This window comes from Rhinoderma darwinii, chromosome 2 (assembly GCF_050947455.1).
Source record: "Rhinoderma darwinii isolate aRhiDar2 chromosome 2, aRhiDar2.hap1, whole genome shotgun sequence".
In the NCBI taxonomy this organism is placed as follows: domain Eukaryota; kingdom Metazoa; phylum Chordata; class Amphibia; order Anura; family Rhinodermatidae; genus Rhinoderma; species Rhinoderma darwinii.
The window spans coordinates 164051220-164075286 of NC_134688.1; the positions used below are offsets into that span (position 1 = coordinate 164051220).

The window sequence follows — 24067 nt, forward strand, 5'->3', positions numbered from 1 at the left end:
TTGAAGTCAGAAAGACTAGAGACACATTCATCCAGGAAGATAGACTAGTAACTATAGCACCCCTGTGTCTTAGTTTTGGTTCTGAGTTATCAGTCGGTCTTGGTTTTAGAAGAGGATCAGAATTTTTTTGCCCGGTTTTGGTTTTACATGTAGTTGTCTTTTACATTTATTTACTTGGGCATTAATAAAGGTTACATGTGTTGCGCTAGGTCCTCCTATACCTATTTCACCTTATTTCTATATAATAGGGTATGCTGGGAGAGGTTGTTTCAGAGACTAAAATTCTGCCACGCAGTATCTTGCTTTAAACCATAAAAGTGAAAACAGTAATGATCAGACTCATTCAAAGACTCACAGGAAACGTCTTCTCGGATTGTAGTCTTTTTTTCTTTTCCATTCGGCCCAGGCTGCCATGATGAATTTTCCAGCCACAAATCGTCTTTGTAGAGTTTGTCTCCCAAACATCTTTAGGAGACAAACATCTTTGGCTTAGTTTTCCACCAAAACCTCACTATCTAAAGCAGTTGTCCCCAACTAGTGGATTGGGAACCGCATGTGGCTCACAACCCCTGCTATGTGGCTCGCCAAAGGAACGCTGAGTTATAACCATATAATCTTGCTACAATTACACGCTGTGTGTTTAGGTATAAGTTTAATATGTCAAAGTTTTTTACTTAAATGTGACTCCCGGCTTTCACTCAAAATTATATGTGGCTCACAAAGTATTAAAGGTTGGAGGCAGGTCTAGAACAACACAAATTCCTCAGTCTGATGCTACTCCCAATACTGTACCCGCCATTAAATACTGTACTCCATATCTTCCCCCAGGGATATACTGTACCAGATCCCAAAATCAATTCAGACCCCAGACAAGACGCATAAATTTTTTTAGACCCCTTGATCAGACCATACATTTTATTCTGACACCAGACCCCAAAGTTAATTCCGATCCCAGACACCCTAAATTAATTCAGACCACAGACGAGGCCTCAAAATTAATTCCCAACAAATTATTTGTTATTTCCTAGTAAAGTGAAAAAAGTTTAAAATAAATCCTTTTAAGATGGTAATCCAGAGGAGTAAGAATTATATGATCAGTCTTATGAGGATTCCACCATGAGGAGCCTCATTCATAGCATGATGATTTTCTCCCAGCATGTTGAATTTTTAAAACTGTCCTTTCCATATAACACAATTAAAAAGAAATAATTAATACTGGTTCTGCTAACAAAATGGCCACTTCAATATGGTTTCAGAGTGTCGGGGGCACATCCAGAAATTTTACTTGTGAGGGTCCATGAGATGCCTGCTTCTGCCACCCTCCTCAAATGCCCAGTAATTTTACAGTCCCTCTCCGTCCAATTTGGCAGCTAGTGGCGGTAGCCACAGTCCATCCTCTTCTCCTTTTATCTAATAAGATGTGGAGGCTGAGAAGGAGAGACAAGGGTACACAGTGCCAATGCCACTTTCTCTCTATATATTGCAGTCCACGCTAGCATGGTCTTCTCATCTTCAGGCTCTGCCGATTGGCTGTCCCTCTGCTATAACGTGATGCCCCCAGGAATAAAATCTAGGGGGCTAGAAAAAACACAAACAATCGTACCACACACACTGCCAGCAACATAAATAGTAAAAGTAGGATGGGGAAGCAGAGGCATCAAACCCAGATCAGACCCCAGAATGAATTCAGACCTCAGACGAGACTCCTAAACTAATACAGACCCCAGATCAGACCCTCTAAATAAATCAGACCCCAGACCAGACCCTTAAATAAATCAGAACCCAGCACAGCCCTCCTGAATAAATCAAACCCTAGACCACCTAAATAAATCAGACCCATAACTAGTGCCCCTAAATAAATCAGACACCCTGAATAAATCAGACCTCAAAACTAGAACCCCTAAATAAATAAGACCCTAGGCCAGACCCCCTAAATAAATCAGACCTAAAACCAGACCCCTAAATAAATCAGAATCTTGACCAGACCACAGCTCCTTAATCCCGGGTCCTTTATTCCCCAAGAGCCACCATAAGAACTTAGTCCTGAGGCTGTCCAAGGGCTGTTTGCCTTCAGGACCTTGTGCAGCGGTGGCACCTGGAGGAAAAAAGACCCAAGATCAATAGCCAGTCGTGCTTTGCTGGCAACAGCATTACACATTGGATTTGATGCAAATAAAAGTCAATAAATAACAGCCTATAGAATAAAATTTTTAAAGGTGTCAGAGGTGGGGGGGGGGGGGCACTGTGTGTGCCACTCGAGAGGATTAAGGTGTCAATTTCATTGAGAAGCAGTCAACATTTTTTGAAGCACTGAGTGCACATTTTAGAGCCATTATCAGATAGTTGCTTTCTTGGCGAGCTATATTTCCTTGACAACAGTGTTTTACAGAAAGTCCCTGAATACCTTTCCGACTCACTGATAATCAAGCAGTGTGGTGTCTATTCACAAAGTGCTAATAAGGTTACAATGAACTTACTGGCTTTTGACTATATACCATTATCCCTCTTTGTGACGTTAGAGAAGTTTGTCAGTAATCTCAAGGTCATGAAGTACTAAATAAATTGTTACAATATGAGTAAAAGAGGAATTATGTCAAGGCGGGTGTGCGTCATTGCAAAGACTGCCATAGCCCTGCTTTGTACACAGATTAGTTAATTGTTTCTATGTAGGATTTTTTTATTTATTTAAGTTTTTCAATTGATATGCTATAGTTTAATCTAACGCCCACAAAGCATATACAATTCAATCTCACATGATGGACAGATGTGACTCTCACAAGATGTCTTTGCTGTATGTGTCTTTGTGTGGTCACCCAGTGGATGTGATGTGGATTGCATCCTGTCAAAGGTTTTGCTAGCTTGTCGCAATATTGTATTGAATTTGTTTCTTGAGAAATTGGAGTCCTTAATTAAATTCAAGGAAAGAACGGTGGACAAATCTATAAACACCATTTCGGGCATCAGCAGAGTCCAGTTACATTATTTATTTGCGTTGACCCAGACCCGTTTTTCTGCCTTGACCCATGAATTCTTTTGTATTTCAAGTTAGTGTTTTATGGTTTCTGCCACTGCAATTTTTTTTAAATAAGTATTGTATGGATATATAGCATGATCTGCTGGTATTTCCCCTGTTTACCTAATTAAAGGAAATGTGTTGCCAGAAAAACATGTTTTTTTTTTTTTAGTTAAACAGTTAGTGTATAGGTGATTAAACATTGTTCTAATTTTTTTTATTTTTTCCACGAGTCAGGAAATATTATAAATTGGATTCAATTTATAATATTTCCCAGCACTGGTCACTAGATGGAGCAATTCCGAAAATTGCATGTGGTAAAGCAACCACATTGCTTTATGCTGCAAAATTGGGAAAAAATCCCTCGCTCTAGTGTGCTCTCAGAATCCCCCCTCCTTTATCCTGGCTAGTGCCGGGAGAAACGAGGGGTTTGAACGGTCTAACCTCCTACACTGTGTGTCGCCATTTTTTGAGCTAACACACAGTGTAGAATGTTTACATACACTAGTAAAACACACTGAAACACGCACATACATAGAAATCACTTACCTGCTCCAGTCGCCGCCGCTCCCTCCGGTCCGTCCGCTCCGTCTGCTGCCGCTGCTCCATGTGCACAAGTCCGGAAGCCGCGACCGGAAGTAGTAATCTTACTGCCCGGCCGCGACTTCCGGTCCACAGGAAAATGGCGCCGGACGGCGCGCATTTCAAATCGGACTGTGTGGGAGCGGCGCATGCGCATTTCCCACACACACGGCGTACACCAAAGTGGATGGAACGGGCCCCGTTCGCAGTCCCTATGGGACTGGAGCTGCCGTATTCCATGTCTGTATGTGTCGTTAATCGACACATACAGAAATGGAAAAAAAAATGGCAGCCCCCATAGGGAAGAAAAAGTGTAAAAATAGAAAAAAGTAACACACAAATAAATATAAACGTTTTTAATAAAACCCTAACATAAAACTGATATTAAAAAAAAAATTTTGGTGACACTGTTCCTTTAAGATCATAGACCTTTTAACATCTCATTTTTAAACAATGTGCATTAAAGGGGTTCTCCAGGATATCTTATTAATGTGGCACTCAGTTAGTTCAATTGGTGCTGTAGGGATTGAAAAAGGGCTTTTTTTTTTTTTTACAAACATCAAATTGCAAAGCCCTCTCATAAAAATAAGGCGCCAAATAAAAAAAAATTATATATATTCTGGAAAACGCCTTTAAAGAGGCTCTGTCACCAGATTATAAGTGCCCTATCTCCTACATTATCTGATCGGCGCTGTAATGTAAATAACAAGTGGTTTTTATTTTGAAAAACGATAATTTTTGAGCAAGTTATGCACAATTATAGATTTACGCTAATTAGTTTATTAACCCTCTTCCCAACCACCCCACGTAGATTAACGGGCTGCAGAGCTGGTCCTTGTGCCTGCAGCCCGTTAATCTACGTGTGTTCCTAACAGATCACACAGGCGGTCCCCGCAGCCCAGCATCTCCCAGTACAGGCTGCTACTAGCAGCCTTAGTACTGGGGGAAAACATCGGGTCTGATCAAAGGGGTGATCCGAACCAATTAACCCCTTAAACGCAGCAGTCAATAGCGACCGCCGCATTTAAGTTGTTATAGCAGCATCGGCACCCCGCTACGCGATTTCAGGGGCCGATTGTTGCGGGGGGGATTGCTATGGCGACCGGAAGTCTAACAAAGGCTTCCGGTCTGCCATCTATAGAAGGCGATTAGGTCCTGCCAGAGTAATATGCCTCCTGTCAGTGTGAAACTGACAGGTATAATACACTGCAGTACATAAGTATTGCAGGGTATTATAACAACGATCCAACAATTGAATCTTCAAGTCCCTAGTACAAAAAAAAAATGTACAAAAGTAAAATGTCAAAATAATAAAATTTTAAAATCGCCCTTTTTCCCATATAAAGTCCTTTATTATTAGAAAAAAATAAACTATGCATAATTGGTATCGCCGCTTACGTAACATCCTGAACTATAAAAATATAATGTCATTTATCCCGCACGGTGACCGCCATTAAAAAAAACAATACCGGAATCGCTATTTTTAGTCACTTCAGCTCCCAAATAATTGCATAAATAGGGATCAAAAAGCCGCAGGTACCCAAAAATTGTACCAATAAAAACTACACTTTCCGCAGAAAACAAGCCCTCACACAGCTTTCCTGATAGAAAAATAAAGTTGTGGCTCTTAGAATATGGCGACACAAAAACAAAATTTTTTTTAAAACCGTGATTTTATCGTGCAAACACCGTAAAACATAAAAAACCTATATACATATTGTATCGCCGTAATCGCATCAACCCACAGAATAAATTAAATATGCCAATTATAGCGCACGGTGAACGCCTTAAAAAAAAAAGAATAAAAAAACAATAGAAATTGCTACAAAAGCCAAATAGCGCTCCTTCCCTTCTGAGCCCTGCCGTGTGTCCAAACAGCCGTGTATTACCACATATGGGGTATTTCTGTAATCAGGAGAAATTGCTTTACAAATCTTGGGGCGCTTTTTCTTCTTTATTCCTTGTAAAAATTAATAATTTCTAAGTTTTATTGGAAAAAAATTTAGATTTTCATTCTTACGGACTAATTCCACTAAATTCAGCAAAAAACCTGTGGGGTTAAAATGCTCACTATAAGCCTTGATGAATTCCTTGAGGGGTGTAGTTTTCCAAATAGTGTCTTTTTGGGGGTGTTTCCACTGTTTTGGCACCACAAAACCTCTTCAAACCTGACATGGTGCCTAAAATATATTCTAATAAAAAGGAGGCCCCAAATCCTGTAGGTGCTCCTTTGCTTCTGAGGTCTGTGCTTCAGTCCATTACCACACTAGGGCCAAAAAACTGTCTAAAAACTGCAGAATCTGGGCAATAAATATTGAGTTGCGTTTCTCTGGTAAAACCTTTTGTGTTACAGAAAAAAATGGATTAAAATGGATTTTCCGACAAAAAAAAATAAATTTGTAAATTTCCCCTCTACATTGCTTTAATTCCTGTGAAACACCTAGGTTAAGAAACTTTCTAAATGCTGTATTGAATACTTTGAGGCTTGCAGTTTTTAAAATTGGGTGACTTGTGGGGGTTTCTAAAATATAAGGCCCTCAAAGCCACTTCAGAACTGAACTGGTACCTATAAAAATAGGTTTTGGAAATTTTCTTGAAAATGCGAGAAATTGCTGCTAAAGTTCTAAGCCTTGTAACGTCCTAAAAAAAAAAAGGGATGTTCAAAAAATGATGCCAACATAAAAGTAGACATATGGGAAATGTTAATTAGTAACTATTGTGTGTGGTATTACTATCCGTCTTACATTTAAATTTAGATAAATGCTTATTTTTGCAAATTTTCTCTAAAGTTTGGTGATTTTCACAAACAAATACTGAATTTATAGATCACATTTTTTCCACAAACATAAAGTACAATATGTCACGAGAAAACAATCTCAGAATCGCTTGAATAGGTAAAAGCATTCCCAAGTTATTACCACATAAAGTGACACATGGCAGATTTGAAAAAATTGGCTGCGTCCACAAGGCCAAAACAGGCTCAGTCCTGAAGGAGTTAATAGACAACTGGGCATTTTTTACCTTTACACAAACTGGGCATTGTAAAGAGAAGTGTATGACACTGACCAACCAGCGTCATACACTTCTCTCCATTAATTTTTAGCTGTAATCGCAGCACAGTGTGATCTCACGAGATCACGCTGTCCTGTCACATACTCCCACATTAACTTTGCCGAAGTGTCTTGAGAGTGAATAGACATCGCTTTCAGCCAGGATGCAATGTCTATTCACACTCCCGACACTTCGGTAAAGTTTCTGTGGGACTTACTGACAAAGCACAGCGTGTAAAGACACTTCAGTAAAGTTAATGTGAGAGTATGTGACAGGACAGAGTGATCTTGCGAGATCACACTGTGCTGCGATTACAGCAGAAAATTAATGTAGAGAAGTGTATGACGCTGATTGGTCAGCGTGATACACTTCTCTTTACAACGCCCAGTTGGTAAAAAGGTAAAAAACGCCCAGTTGTCTATTAAGAAACTAATTAGCATAAATCTAAAATTGCTCATGACTTGCTCAAAAATGATCGTTTTTAAAAATAAAAACCACTGTTATCTACATTACAGCGCCGGTCAGATAATGTAGGAGATAGGGCACTTATAATCTGGTGACAGAGTTTCTGTAATATGGACTAGGTTTATCCTTCAATACTATAACAACCGCCACTCTTCTAGTAAGGCTTTCCTCTAGATTTTCGAACATGTCTGCTGGGATTACACTAGATCACTAGAAAAACTAGATCTCTAGATTAAATGAGATCTTATGTTTCATGATGAAACCATAAAGCAGTTCTGGTGTGAATGTTGCTTCCCGAGACAGTTGAGAACTCAGCAGTGAAATTTACAACCAAGAACAGGTTATTTTTATATACTAAGTGCTTCAGGGCTTGCTGTTGTCATTCTGTGATCTGTGTGGCCTTCTGATTTACTGCTGAACTATAGACATTTGGCCATCTGAACGGTGACATCCTGTGGCGGTTCCACATTGAAGGTCACTGAGCTTTTCTGTATAACCCTATTAAACTTAGTCCATGGATATTGCATGGCTGTACATTGGATTTTATGTGCTTATCTGTAAGAGATGAGGCAGAAAAGGCCACACCGACTAATTAAAAGGGTGTTCACATACTTTTGGCAATGTAGTGTAACAAGTCCAAATAAATCTGTAACTATCATGTGTAAATGACATACATTCTCTATTTACATACAGTAATGTTCAGTGGTATATAGAGGGTGCGCACTAGCTATACCAGTATTATGGCATAAAAAAAAATATGAGAAACAATGGTAAACGTTTGTCTATCGTTGTGTGGATATTGATCTGTATCTTTTTCTTGGGTCATATAATGTTAGCATGTAATATTTTAGTAACTTTTTTCTTAATGATATTAATATTAAAGACAGGAATCTATGCAGACATATCTTCCATACTACATGTGATTTCTTTTTTTTTTCTTTTTCGGCAGCTGTATAAAGTTTCCTACACTATATAATACTTAATATTTTTATGTTTATTAAACAAACCTTTTTGACTAGCTTCAACATGGAAAACTAGTTAGAAATAAAGAGTTAAGCAGCAATATATATGCTCAAAGGAATAACATTTTTTTGAAAACCTTTCAGAATGTTGAATAGGTGCCCTAAGGGCATGAGTTGTTTAAATGCCAACACACCGCTCAGGTTTATATTCGTGTATATTGAACACAAAATGACTGCTTGCACTTCAAACACAGCGGCTCCACTGTAATTCTTTCCCTATGCTTTAGTAATGTGTTTTTGTGACACTAACATTACTTGTGAAATGGCTAAAATAGTTGTAATCACCTACTTTATGTTAAAATAATCATCTAATTATAGAAATAAACAACTAAAATGGTGCAAGTATAATTTAATGTGATTGACTAAATGTATCCTCGTTAAAAAAGATCATAAAATAACTACGGGTACAAGACAGAGGAATAAACTGTATGATAAAATAGATACTCATTCATCTACTGTAGTGGTGCTTTTGAGTCACTCTAGTTGTGGGCTTGTAATAAAGCCTGCATGATCATCGGAAATCATCAATAACAGCATGCTGTGTCTGGTGGTGGCTGGATGACTACCCCGTAGAGTAATTTTACTTCTAAAAATATAAGCACAAGTTCCTTGACATCATTGCCACCCTTCTTGCAGCGTACAGTCATAAAACTGCTAAGCTGCTCACAATCCTATCAAATGAATGACAAAACCTTTTGATTTCTTTATAGTCCAGTAATGGCATTATTAGAAATTCTCTAATATCTTAATTTTAGTTGTGATGATAGAACAGGGAGGATGCAGGGAGTTTGAATTCCCTGCTGCTTTCCTGCAGCCCCGAATAGTTTGTATACCCTATTTTTATTTATAGCCTGCATCCCTTAGACTTGCTATAACCTGCAGATGGGTTTTAAAGAGAATCTGTCACTTAGGTGCCCTAGTAGCACTATGCTAGTACTGCAGAAACATCCAATGAACAAGAAAGCTGCAGTGGGGCTGGTCAGGTGATCCCTCTCGACCAGTCCCCCTATGACATCAATATGCCCTAGTAGGGTATATGGACAAGGGCTTTCCTGGGAATTTGTCCTAATTCAATTCCTTAATGTTTCACCTCCATGCCTGAAGCATACTTTGACAACTCGTGTTGCTACATAGTGAACATCAAATCCATAAACATTAGATTAACCCCGTAACGACGAAGGAAGGATTTATCCGTCCTATGCAGGTGTTAGTTCCTGCACAAGTTCGGATATATCTGCCAGTGTACCCACGCGATCAGTGGCGGGAGCACGGCTGTTATACACAGCCAGGCTCCTGGCCCAACTTCCGGAATTGAAGCGCGCTCCGATTCCGGCAGTTTAATCCGATAGATGCCGCTGTCAATAGCGACAGCGGCACCTAATGTGTTTGACAGAGGGAGGGAGCTCCCTCTGTCACCCCATCGGCGTCCCTGCAAACAAATTGCGGGGTGCCGTCGGGTTTCCATGGCAGCAGGGGGGCTAACAAAGGCCCCCAGGTCTGCCTTCAGCAACTGCCTATTAGGCCATGCCGGAGGCATGGCCTAATAGATTGCCTGTCAGTGTTACACTGACAGGCAATAATGCTTTGGTATACTAAGTATACCAAATCATTATATAAGTGATCAGCAGATCGCATGATCAAGTCCCCTAGTGGGGCAAAAAAAAAAAAGTGAAACAGTTAAATAAAGTTTATGGAAAAAAAAAATACAGTATATTACAGTAAAAATAAAATAAAACCACTTTTTTTCCCCAAAAAGTGTTTTAATTTAGTAATAGTGTCAAAACAAATAACACATAAACATATAAGGTGTTACTGCGATTGTAAAAACTTGAACAATACAATTAATACATTAGACTGTTGGATGCACGGCGTCCAAAAAAACCGCAAATAACTTCAAAATTATTTTTTTTCTCCCATTCCCCCATAAAAATTAAAATAAAAGTTAATGAATAAGTACCATGTACCCCAAAATAGTACTAATGAAAACGACACCTTGCCCCGCAAAAATCAAGCCCACATGCGGCCACATTGACGAAAAAATAAAAAAAGTTACGGCTCTTGGAATGCGGTGATGCAAAAGCAAGTACATTTTTTCTAAAAGGGTTTTTATTGTGCAAACGTAGGAAAACATTATAAAACCTTTACATATTTGGTATCCCCGTAATCGTGCCGACCCATAGAATAAAGGTAACATGTTATTTACGCTCCATAGTAAACGGCGTAAATTTATAATGTGAAAAGCAATGCTGGAATAGCTGCTTATTTTCAATTCTCTCCTAAAATAAAGTTAATAAAAGTTAATCGATATATTATATGTACCCAAAAATGATGTAATTGCAAAATACAACTCGTCCCGCAAAAACAAAACCCTTATACGGCTATGTCGACAGAATAAAAAAACATTACGACTGTTGAAATGCGACCGTGAAAAAACAAAAAATAATCCTTGGTCATTAACGCGCAAAATGGCCTGGCCACTATACGGCTGATCAATTGTATGTTATCGTTCAGAAGACTGATCCGGCCATGAACATGCCAGACTAAACTGGCAGATCAGGGATATCGTTTTTAAAAAAAAAAAAAAAAATAAATTATAAAACACAATCTACCAATTATGACATACACATACTGCATGATTTCATCCTTCAAGTTTTCCCAAAAAAATCCAACAACATTTTTGCTACAGACATTGAACAGTTTGGAGCTATTTCAAATAATCAGTCATGTAAAATGTCAAAATTCTGAAATGGCCAGTTGAATGTGAATTGCCAGCTTTAGGTTTCTCTTTGTATTAGAAGATATAATACTGGCTATTACTGAAGTTTTATTTCTAGATAGACACTTTGTCTGTGACTACATTTGCACCTATAGTTTCTTTTTTATGACAACATATATAAGTAATGATACTCTGGTTTAGCATAGTTTTTCCTAATTTCCCATACTTTCCCTAATATTGACTCCAATAACAACCTGTAGGTCATAAATGCTGTCTATATTACCGGTAGGAACATGCAGGATGAGGAAAAAGGCTTCCCTCTAATATATACTCCTTCTTATAATTGTACAATGGATTATTACTCTAAAGACCTTTAGTAAGGCATAACTCTTTTCCCTGAACAATTGCGGAATACATTTCGGGTCATTGAATTGACCCTTCTTGCCAAGACTTGCACTGACAAAACAGCTCTCACAAAGGAAGTAAGACCATAAGTATAGAGAAGAGGTGGATTTTTTTTGTTTTGTTTCAATAACAGTAATTTGCATGATTACACAAGCAACAGCTTGGCTATACAGAAACTATGCCGACATTTAAGGGAATTAAGCCTGTTTTTACGAATTTTTTCATTTTTTTATTCTCTTTTAGATTGCTGTAATGCTACAAGTGGCATTTTAACAGCTAAGAAGACTTATTATATAACATGTTCTTGGGTTTCATAATCAGCATGAACAAACGCCAATCTATTTAGTGCTTTAATTAAAAATAACTGGTATAATATATGACAGCCCTTCACATTATTAACATGCAAATAATGACAATCTAATCTAAGCGGATTGTACACATTTTCACAGACTGCATAAAATATCAATATGGTTGTCATGTGGAGACTGGAGTTTTGAGATAACTTTGAAAGCCGTATTAAAGAAGTTGTCACACAATGAGAACCCCTTTCCATATGCCTTATTAGGTCTCCCTCTATTAGCCCGACCAGGGAGCCCCTAACAAAGAGCGGCTTTTGCTTTGGCAGATCTGGCCACTCATGTATTACATGGTCGGCAGGTGTTATTTGAAAGGCCCTCATGTTTTGCTCCAACTCCCCCGCTGATATCAGCTGTTTGCGGGTAGTATCAGAAGATGGGCCTGCTTCCATTAGAAAAGGGATTGTCATGATTAGACAACCCCTTTAAATACATAAAATTAGCACATGATGGTACATTTTTGTGTCATTTTGATCAGAGATTTTTATCGAAGGGCACAATTTTATCGAACGTGTGCTAAACTTTCATTTTAGGCCACATCTTGAAACACAAAACTTTCAACCTAGATAAATTTGTATAAAACTGTTAATATTAGGTCAGCATAGGAAAGCACACATTTATTACAATTAGCGTTATTTCTAGTGCAGTCCCCACTGTTTAGTAATTCTATATAGAAAAATATATGCTTGAAATATATTCTTTGATTTTACATTATTGTCTCTACAGCAGACTGTCAAGTACCAGCAAGCATTGTAATGTGTCTGGATGTCTGAATTACTAATACCCCATGTATCTTGACAAGCTTGTCTAACTTTTTAAGTAATTATAACTAGAATAAATTAGAATTCTTGTAGACGTGCACTTATCCATCTGTGATGCTGCACTTTACTGAACATATCCCTGGCTACATACACATAATTTATAATATTGTAATACACACTTTGATCAGGGGTACTTAAGATTCATAGGGCTCAATAGCAAAGAAGGGGATTTTTTTTAAAATCAGATAAATCTTATTAGTTTCCAACAAAGTATACAGAAAAGAAAAACGTATACAAACATTCACAGAACAGGTACAGTGCAGTGAAAAATCCCGCCAGCAACCCCCCTCCAAACCCTACTTGGGACTAAAACATATCATAGTGTAGACAGATGGCAGTTCAGTAAAATTGACAAGCAATGTTTCAGGACTGCATGCAATACAGTGAGAACAGTATTTTGTGACAGTATAAACAGTTAAATATCCAGTTAGATTAGAGACCAACAGCAGTACAGTATGAATTCTTAGATCATCTTTAAGAAGAAGACAATAAATCGACATATAGAGCAAAAAGATCTATGCAGATCACCCACCTAGTCTCATTATGTCCCTCCGCAATATCCCAGAGGGTAATCCCACTCGTCTAGCCAAAGGCCCCATATAGCTTCAAAATAATTTAGTGCATTCCTCTCAGTAATTGCTCCCCTTTTCAACCTGATCGTGTTATTCATTTTAGTTCGAACTTCAAATACTGTAGGAGGAAAAGGCTTGATCCAGTGAAGGGCCAGTAGTTTCCTGGTCTGACAAAGCATGTGGGATATCCCTCCAAGTTAAATGACCCCCATCTACCTCATTTCCCAGGACCCTTAGAATGCATATCTTCGGCTCGGCTAGAAGAGTGCCAATAGTGGCTAGCACACCCCTCCAATACAACCTTATAGATGAGCATTCCTACAACATATGCATCAAATGGACATCAAGCATCCCACATCTCGGGCAAGCTGAGTCATCCCAAATCACTATCTTATGCAGCAAGCCCAGGGTGTTATAAGCTCTATGAATGAGAAATAACCGGGAAACCCTCTGAGTCTCACACAACCAAGTCTTGGAGGAAGGTCTAGTACAGATGTCCACTGCTCTTATGACATAGCTCTGATGTTCCTTTTCTATTTTAGTTTGGCTATAATTGGGGAGGTTTTCAAATGGAATGTTAGTAGCTGGATATACAACGAGGATATGAGTCTACAGGCTGCACCAGACCACCTAGAAGATAGTAAACTATACTGCAGACAACAGTACAGGGGATAGATAGATAGATAGATAGATAGATAGATAGATAGGAGGCAGGGCCAGCCTTAGGAAAGACGGCGACCCGTGCAAAATTATCTTTCGCTTCCCCACCTCATCATAAAAAAATGCCCCATAAAAAATTATAATGCCCGCCACAGTATAATGCCCCTATAATGTATAATAATAATTAATAATAATAATAATAATAATAATAATATATATATATAATAACCCCTTCAAGGACACAGTATTTTAACCTCTAATTGTGCCCACACAGTATTATGCCCACTAAGTGCCACACAGTATATTGCTCCCTGTAGTGCCCCTACACAGTATAGTGTCCGCTTAGTGGCCTCCACACAGTATAATGCCCCCTCCCCTGGCTGCCACAAACAGCCCCCCCCCTTGTCCTGTGGATATGTCATAAATGTCCCTCGTGGGAAAACCCCTTTAAATTGGCCCTCTCAGCCTCTGGGCCCTGGCATAGTTAAGCCCATGCATTCAATCTTAAACAGTATAATTATTCTTTATATCACAATCCTCTTCTGTGGTGCTACATTTACAGGTAATTTTTTTATATTAAACAAACCTGAAAAAATGCAGCATTCAATTCCTAGTGTGACCAAACACTTGGGCAGATTTACTAAGCTGTCTAAGATTTAGACAGCGTAATGTTAGACCAGGCAGTCAGAAGATGTACCACATCTGTATAATAAATTTGGTGCATCTTGTACTTTACCATTTTCCAAATCTTGGTTGACTCCGTTTTCAACAGTCTTTTTTTCAGTAAATTTTGGTACAATTTTTGCGCGCAACGGAGCATTTTAAGCCAATGCCCCCTTTTTGCTAGATCATCGCCCCTTTTCTAGACACTTTTTGAAAAGTGTCTAATGAGGTGCAAACATCTGTTCTTTTCACTATATCCTTGGAATAAATATTTTTAAAACTAAATACGAGATTGTGCGCCAAATATGTGCCAAAATATTTGGGTGCAAAATACGATGAAAAAAACCAGTCACAGCCACAAAAGTAAATCCATGTATTTTGATTTTCGAATCACAATACATATGAACGTTATTAGTTAAATTATTTGATCTGAGACCAAGCAATAAACACTTAATCAAAAATTCTGGTCGAATTTGTACTTTACAACTGTATTTAAATTGGTTAGTCACTAAGTTGACGTTCCAGACAATTCCTACATGCAAACGCCAGATGGCATTGGTCCTGTAGCTTGGCTTGGACCTGCTTCTTCCTCCAATGTGTTTATCTGGATAGGAATAAGTGGCTACTTTTCGATTGGTGGCAGCTGCCTGGTGATTATTTGGGCGAAAAACAGATAGCCTTCCATGAATGTAATTTATTAGACCGCACAACAGTCATGACTATTTCTTTATCTATTATGTTTATCGCATTATGGAAACTTTGTCTGAACCCCAAGCGTGCATTTTATGGGTTAAGTTTTAATATTGATGAGAATGATAGTCCGGCTCAATTATAAATACAGAATGTTGGAGGGGTGTGAATATCGTTGGGATATAATGCCCTTCTAGCTTGTATACATATTATATGATGGAATTAAGAGTTAGTGATTAGATGGATTACAATTAAACATGTAACTTGAAGCTCCCAGGCCCTAGTACAAAATCTATAGCTGAGCCCCTCACCTACTACCTATATATATTTAATATGCATCACATTGTATATTCACTTGTGATGGCTCCATCCAGTGTGAGTAGATCATTGTGCAGCATTCTCACATATGTCCTCACCACTTTGTCCTGCCTAGTAATTTCACCATTATTCTTATGTAGCATAGTAGCCTATGGGCACCTCGGGCAGTGGAGGCCAGTTGTGACTGTTACCTCTGTAGGTTGAACAAGCTGGTTGGCTGCAGGCACATTCTATTCTGATCTGTTACAGATATTGGGGGCCAGTCTGATCCCACCAAAACCAATTTGATCTGCCAACTAAAATCTGTGGTGTATGGCCAGCATTAGTCAATAGCTTTCTGCAAATGTGATTTCTCATTACATATTCATAGGACAATAATCTGTGTATATACAGTATGTATATCTTTTTGCACATTAGACAAATTACAGATTATAGCAATAATTGGAGAATAATTTTATAAGTGTACTGTCCACATCCTAGCTATGATCAGAACATTATTCTGGTTGGGGTATAGAATGACAATTTTAGTTCTAAAACTATTCTTACTTAACAGGCAAGGAAAAAGTCTATTCATCCGTCCACACCTATGTTTAAAGATAACAGGGACACACACCTTGGAGGAGGTTAAAAGGTTTGAAAAGGTCACAATACAGGTATGGTCAGGTTTTCACAGCAGTAGTGTAGCCTTCTTTCAGACTAGAATTGGGAGTCATGGATAGCTTACCTGTACAATTCAGGGCACAAACAAGAGAAACACAATTAATTGATGGAAAGGTTTTGAGACTAATGTCCCAATATGTCTGTATTCCAGATCCCCAGCTCAAGGGCATAGTGACCAGGTTATATTGCAGGCAAGGATACTACTTGCAAATGCACCCAGATGGAACTCTTGATGGAACCAAGGATGACAGCAGCAATTCTAGTAAGTACCCGTTTTCTATGATCTACTTATGAAAATGATCTTTTGTTTTTCGCTTTAAACGACATGGTTAAAAGTTTTGGCTGTAAAAGAAATTTCAGTTACATGACTAGAAGTTGCAGTAGCTATACTTATATGAATATATATAAAATACATAACGCATGAATACAAACAACATATTTCTATCAGACATCAAATTGTAGATAGGTATGGATTACTGTTATAATAGGTTTATTATGTATAAATTGAATGTATATATAACGTAAGGGTTCGCACATGGTTTAGCAAGTTTTACATTGATATTCTTTAAAAGAAAAAAAAAAATTCTAAATAGTTATACGTAGGACCACACATGCAGTACCACATATAAAACCGTGCATGCATTTTTTTAATCCAGTTTTTAATTACATTTAAAAGTAAAAAAACAAATACCACCTGTGATGAGAATTAAAAAAAGATCGTACATTTTAAAATCACTGTCAAATCACAGCAAAGATGAACCGCAATGTGAGAAGTAACACAGTACATCTGACAGTTGTGATTAAAAAAAAACCGGCAGCTATATAAATGCTAGAAAAGATCCCAGTGTGAGTTCGGCCTTACATGTACTTTCAGAAGTGTAATTTATTTTAGTAGATCCAGGATGGATAGTGATCTAACAGTCCATTGTTCATAGAATAACCCTGAATGTGTATGTTTTCTATAAATCATGTACTTATATGGTTTTCATACACAACACAATTCAAAATGTGGACTTTTCTTGGACTTATTCCAATTTCCAAATATACCTTTTAATCTGGTCTGTGAGGTGAAATGACATATCTGTGTGCTGAGATTTATTCCAGGCTTAGGGATATTGGACACGTTACGTCTTGATTTACACAAACACGTGCATGCTTCACTTTCATTCAAGGCCACCTCGCTCACACAATACAATGCAGTGACTTCAGAAACTCTAGCTTCTATTTTGACCATCCGTTGAAAGGATATGTCTCAAGGCTAAAATTAAAAGGGAAGGTATTGTCTACACAAGCCCAGTCATAGCTTTAATGTACAATATATGATGTCTTAAATATTCCTTAATACAGAAGAGATGTTATTCCTGCGGTACCTGGATGCGAATATTTTTTACGGCAGAGTTGGAAATTAAAGAATTGATCTGATTGGTTGCTATTTGCAGCAGTGTCACTTTTTATTAGAACATTTTTCATGCATGAGCAGCATTGCCTTTTCTACCGATGCCCCAAACACTGTTAAAAAACGGAATTACCTAAAATTCCCATCTCCAATGCAGAGAATTAGCATTCATCATCTACATCAATGTTATTTCTTTTACAGTTGTGACTATTCTAGTTGAGTCTACAATGACTTTTAGTGTCATATAGAAATGTCTAAAATGTTGTCACATTTTGAAATTGTACCACCATCTGTGTTTAGTGAAATATTTCCATTGATAGGTTTGTAATAGAATATTTGTGTGTTTGTCATTCCAAGGCTATATTAACCATACAGGCAAACAAGGCAAAGCTTAATAGTAGGGTAAAGTAAAAAAAAAAAAAAAGCACAAATAAAAAAAAGTAGTAGAGCACATTTTTGGGGAAATAACTAAAAGTTAAAAGAAATTCTTTTGCCATTTTTTTCTTACAAAAAATGATGTAGGCAATGATAAAAGTAAACATAATTGGTATCACCCCTTCCATAAAAGTCTGAACAAGTAAAATATCACATTATTTAACCCAAAGGGGTGAACGCTATAGAAAAAAACCGACAACGGAAGCATTGCTGTTTTTTGGTCACTTCGTGTTCCCCCAAAAGATTTCATAAAAAGCGATCAAAAAGTCATACATTCTCCAAAATGGCACCAGTAAAAACGACAGTTCACCTTACAAATCAAGCCCTCACACCACTCCATTGATGGAAAATTGAAAAGTGACTCTCAGAATATAGCGACACAAAACTTTTTTATTAACAGATAGTTTTTTCTTCGTATAAGTAATACATCATGGAAAAAAAACTATATTCATTTGGTGTCACCGTAGTCGTATTGACCTACAGAAAGCAGTTAACATGTTGTTCTTACCACAAGATGAATACCATGAAAACAAAGACCCCAAAAACAGGAATAATTTTTTTTTCCTCATTCCACCTCACCTTAGTTTCCCAGTTTATTATATGGTACATTAAATGGTACCACTAAACACTACAATTTGTCCCACACAAAAAAATAGCCCTTGTGTGGCTATGTTCACGGAAAAATAAAAAAGTTATGTAATGCAGCGATGAAAAATGAAACAAAAAATGGCTGCGTCTCAAAGGGTTTCTAGAAGACTTCCTGGGTATTGGTGCATATGTATGTTGCTAGCACAATTACCTATCCAGCTTGTAATTATATCTAATACCTGACATTTTTAGGGCATGTTCAGACGCGGCAGAATTTTTCCACTGCAAATGTAGCTGCAGATTCGTTGCGAATTTGCAGCAACATTTTCATATTTGACAGGTAATTCGGAGGAGTGAAAATTCTGCACCACAGCCTTATTTTCCGCAACGTCTGACCTAAGTTCCCTAAGACTGTATAGAAACTAATTAAAAACACGGTTGCTGCAGATTTTCACTGCGGACTGTCCGCAGCGGAATTCAACAGCAATTCCGCCACATCTGAATGTGCCCTTATAGTCATTGCGGAGACCACGTGTACGGGTTGCCCCTACCTGTCAAGCTCTATGTATTTTTGGTTATCGGTTTCTTCTTCCGCTATTTTTGTTATTCTTTTTTCTATCATCTCCTCTTACTCTGCTTTTTTTATGTTCACATTCTTGGCATTCTTCAGCAATACCTTCCTTTTGTTCCCATTGCATGATCATGTTTTTGCCCCTTCACCTTCCATCATTACCTTTTACTGCCTGTAAACTTTAAAATGTAAACAGATAAATGTTAGTAATTTATTGTGGTGTATTTCTGTTCAGTTACCTTCATTTTACATGTTTATCTACAAATGTATAAATATATCTGCACTTTGGGTTTACACCAGATATCAGGGATTTGCTGCTACTGGAATTCTTTATATACTTTACTTAGTGTGAGAATTCCATTTCATAAACAAATTAGCATGAAATAAAAAACTATCAAGATGCTGCATTTTACATTTCCCTTGGTACCCGTTCCTTGTTATTTGCAGACACTTTATGGTCTGTAGTTGGTAGTCCATTAACTAACAGGTTGCCTTAAAATTCACGCGACAGTCTGTAGTTGGCTTGTGTTGGCACCAAATGTATTTGGGAAACGATATATTTCCTATATACATTCGCTATTTTTTCCAACACATTGAAATATTTATAATAACAGGTGCCTATGCTAAGATTAATGTACTTTTACGTCATGAATGTATGTGTCTTTCACTAATGCAGCAGAATATTTGTAACATATATTTGTTCTTTACAGCATTATTTAACCTCATACCAGTGGGTCTTCGTGTTGTTGCAATCCAAGGTGTAAAATCGGGGTTATATATTGCAATGAACGGAGAGGGTTACCTGTACACATCAGTGAGTACTACGCTTTGCTTATTCATCCCTTATAATAGGCAATATGAACAAGTCGTAGAAATGACTTGTTTAAGTACAGCTGCAATGAGAAGATACAAATATGTGCCCCTATACCAAACATGAATGTAATGATTTCATTGCTTTTATTACCAAATGTTTGCGAAAGATACCATTTTAATATTGTATAATGTATTGCCATTGTACTTTGCAAGTATTAGTAAGATTTAATAGAATATTTCTTAGAATACCATCAGATAGGAGGAACATTTCATTGCACTAGGAAACAGAAATAAAAATGGAGGGTTTGGGGATTGGGATTGAACACAATATCATTAGCCTGCGGTGCTTATTAAAATAGTTGGTGTATATCCACCTACCCCTCATTTTCATGAGTGAGACCGCAGATATCATAATTCGGGTACATTTTTTTGTTACTACATTGCTATTGGCATCTCGGATAAACCAAAGCTAACACAAGAATAGGAAGGGTGTATGATAATGTTTAGTTAACAGACTCTTAGTAATTATTTTTTTTTTAATAATGATGGCAAAATTGTCTTCAAATTGTAATTGTCTTGTAACGTATCCCATCTAAACTGTGGTCTGTAAGCTGTGGCTCTCCAGCTGTGGCAAAACTACAACTCCTAGCTAGTCAGGGCATGTTGTAGTATTGCAGCTGGAGAGCCAAAGCTTGGAGCCCACTATCGTATAGAAGCATAAAGAGAATTTAACCGCCTTTGAAGTAAAGATTTGTATTTTACAGAATTTGTTACATTAATAATAAGTGCAAATTGCTAGTAAATTAGTAAATAAAACTTGTGATACAAATGTTGAAGGTATATATAAAATCCCAAATCTTGTCGTCTCACATAGAGTTGTCTACGTGTTACCTGTTGGAAATATATACAGGATAAAAGCAATGAACTGTTTTTCAGTCGCCTGTCTAGCTCTATGGCTAACATTACATTAAGTGTTGACATTGGACATTGCATTTTGGTTTACATCAATAGATTTATGATGTTAGTTTAGTGAAAAACAACCAGCTACAATTGATCATGTAACCATTTTAGAGGCCCCCAAGTAAAGTATGTCCTCGATATATATGACAAGGTCTCGCAAGATAAGTTCAGGATAACTGATGATCAGTGTCAACAGAAAAATGAAAATGTGCAATATAGTGTCTCTCTGAGACTTTTAAACACTATGATGTGGATGACTTATGGTTGATGTCGCAAGAAAGCAATATGGAATGGCACAGACAGGTAAGTGTCCTCGGGAACAAAAAACAAATGCTCTGTTAAGGGAAAAATGTTCTTATAACACGGTGGCTGGAAGGATTCTTCAGAAGTATTAGACAGTGTATCCTACTGAAAACTATGAAGAAAAATATTACTATAGACATATAGTAATTAAAAATAAGTACAGTAGATACATAAAAAAACGGTCACAAAAAACGGTAAAAACAAAATACTATAAATACTGTAGCAAAGGGCAATTTGTACTAATGTACATTCTGAAAGCATTATAAAGTTACTATGGAGTATGTCTCAGTGAACTTCAAAGGGAAATATAGAAAGAGATAAGTATAGTATATGCTCTGAAAAGCCTCCCTAGATTCATTAGCAATTCTGCCTTGAGCTGTAGACCTGAGTAATCTGGAGTAAGCTAGACTGGTTACCATAGACATCATGTCTGACCACCTCATTGAAAAGAGTGTGGTTGTTAAGTAGTTTATTCCTAGAAACCAGTCTGTCAGACATGACTAAGTTCTTCAGCTCAAAGCTGGATTGGCACATTGACATTTTTTCAGATAGAGTAAGAGAAAAACACCTTCGTAGCAATCATACTATTTTCCATCTTAGGCTGGGTTCACACTGAGTTTTTTGCAGGCAGAAAATCTTCCTCAAAATTCCGTTTGGAAAAAAAACGCAGCAAAATACGCTTCCTCTCCCTCCCATTGATGTCAATGGGAGGTCAGAGACGTAAACGCCCGAAGATAGGGCATGTCACTTCTTTTTCCCGCAAGCCGTGGGAAATCAATGGGAGGCATTTTCGGCAGTTTTTTGGCGCTTTTTCCGATGCGGTTTCCGCGTAAAAAAACTCTATGGTCCTAAGGCAGTTGTAGTTATTACAGTACTTGAAAAATAAATAAGTGAATTACCAGTTTTATATAAAAAATGTAATAAAACATAATGGGTGAAATACAATAAGTCTGTAAAGGAGTATTCCCAACTTTAGACATTTATGGCATAACCACATGATACGCCACAAATGTCTGAGTTGGGAATATCCATTTAAGCCCTTTATGTCTAAAAACTTTATACTTTCTAGATCTAGTAATCCCCAAACAGTGGCACAGAAGCCACATGTTTCCCCAGCTGGTGGCAGCTCTACTATTGTGCCCTAGTAGCACCAGGGGTGTTGTATTATTACCTAAACTATTACTAGGGTTAAAACCATATAATTGGCAGTAACTCTATGGTAAAAGACATGTGACTTGGTCTTATTTTTAATATAAATTTTCCTTTTAATTCCTATCATGACTCAACTCTAACTCACCACCTGTCATAATTGAGTGTCTCACACGATAGGGAGCATCAGAATGTACTGTAATGAAAAGGAGGATCTGTACAAAGCTAAATAATTCTGGTCTAATAGGTAATCCTGCTAAGATAATGACAATAAAATATTCTTTAAGTTTTATTCAGATGAACGCGTTAATCATCCGCGTGAGAGACGTTTTTTTAACGGCATGTAATTCTATGGGGCTATTCACACAGCCATTATTTTAACGGACTGTGTGAAGAGCTCATGAAAAAAAAAAAGGATATATGCTATTTTTGTCGGTTTTCACGGATCCCTTAATAGACTCAAGTCCATAGACGTAAGTCTATGGGGATCTGTGAAAACGGGACAACGCGGACATGAAAAACTGCAGTTTTTCACGTCCGAGTTTCCCCACGTTTGTCTGAAGAAGCCCTAAACCGTCTATAAAGTGGAAAAATCTTTACAATTGTATTGATGTCAAATACAATTACTGTCACATACATACCAATTGATCGAACGGTTAGAAATTAAATGTCAAGCACAACTGCGGCTTCTATTTGCTGATAATTTTACAACCAACAGAAACTAATCTTTTTCTTCATGCCAAGATTGCTCTCTATTATGTTATTTTAGGAATTAGTGGAAATGTCACTGCCTGTTATCTGGATATGAGTTTGTGATATCTGCACTCTCCAGCAACTCTCAGTGGGGAGACGCTTTGGCACTAAGGGGTCTCTCTTAACATTTCCAATGCGTCACAGTGCTGATTGCTGCGTTTTCTATAAGCCCTCATAATTGACTTGTCTAGGAAGAACAACTTCCAGCCACAGGGAAGGATACAGGGCTGTAGATAACAGTGTTCAGAAGGAGAAAACGGCAATCATTATTATTCAGGCAGCTTTCAAATACACCTCACAATCAAAGTCAAATGAAAAACAAAATTGTATTGTCACTTCGTACAGAGCAAATAAGGAAATGCACTGTGTTAATGTCCTGTTCATTGATCGCTGTAGCTGGTGTTCTACAGGACGGTAGATAATATAACATGATGTCTTTTATCAATTCAACTGTGTTATATTGAGTGCTCATACAGTGTCCTATAAAAAGTTATTTTATATGGGGTTGTCCTATTTTACTCGACAGTTTTTTTTGTTTTCTTATTCTTTTGTTGGATTTTATATAAACAACATATAAGAAAGCCATTTATTTTCCAGTTGTTTTGCTTCAACGGCAGTATAGATGAGTAACAGATTATTGGTACACACATCCATTTACAAACATACTAGACAGTTTTCTCTCCATAGATAATTGAAGATAGGGCCTCTGAAGAATTGAGTATAAGGCCTCGCTATGATCAGTGTGCGGGGAGTCCCTGTTGGTCTAATTTTCACGTGTCTGATGGATATGTAGTTGTAATAGGAGTTCGTAAAAAAAAAATGGAGAGACTCCTTTTGAAAACCAGTGGCTCTCTATGAGAGCACCTTCTATGTATCTTGCTCATTTAATTTGCCTATGTCACGTTGAGTTCGTGGACCCACTGGGCCGTACCGCCTTTGCGGTATGGCAGCTGGCCAACAGGGCGCAGGTAACAGTCTATAGTTCGTATAGGGTACCTGTGTCAGCTCAGACAGTAGCAAGGCAGGCTCGGCTGGGACTAGGCAGCACGCAGACATCAGGCGTGGAGTAGCAGGACAGGCGTGGTATGCAGCACAGCACGACTAC

At 37.7% G+C, this 24067-nt stretch overlaps 1 protein-coding gene across 2 annotated transcripts in view; it reads left to right on the plus strand.

The window, feature by feature from the left end:
- FGF14 (fibroblast growth factor 14) overlaps positions 1–24067 on the plus strand; it is a 606232-nt gene that overhangs the window by 427247 nt on the left and 154918 nt on the right. For both annotated transcript variants that reach the window (XM_075852440.1, XM_075852441.1), the window contains exons 2-3: positions 16146–16256; positions 19695–19798. In XM_075852440.1, coding sequence (XP_075708555.1) covers positions 16146–16256; positions 19695–19798 — 215 coding nt within the window. The remainder of the gene's footprint in view (positions 1–16145; positions 16257–19694; positions 19799–24067) is intronic.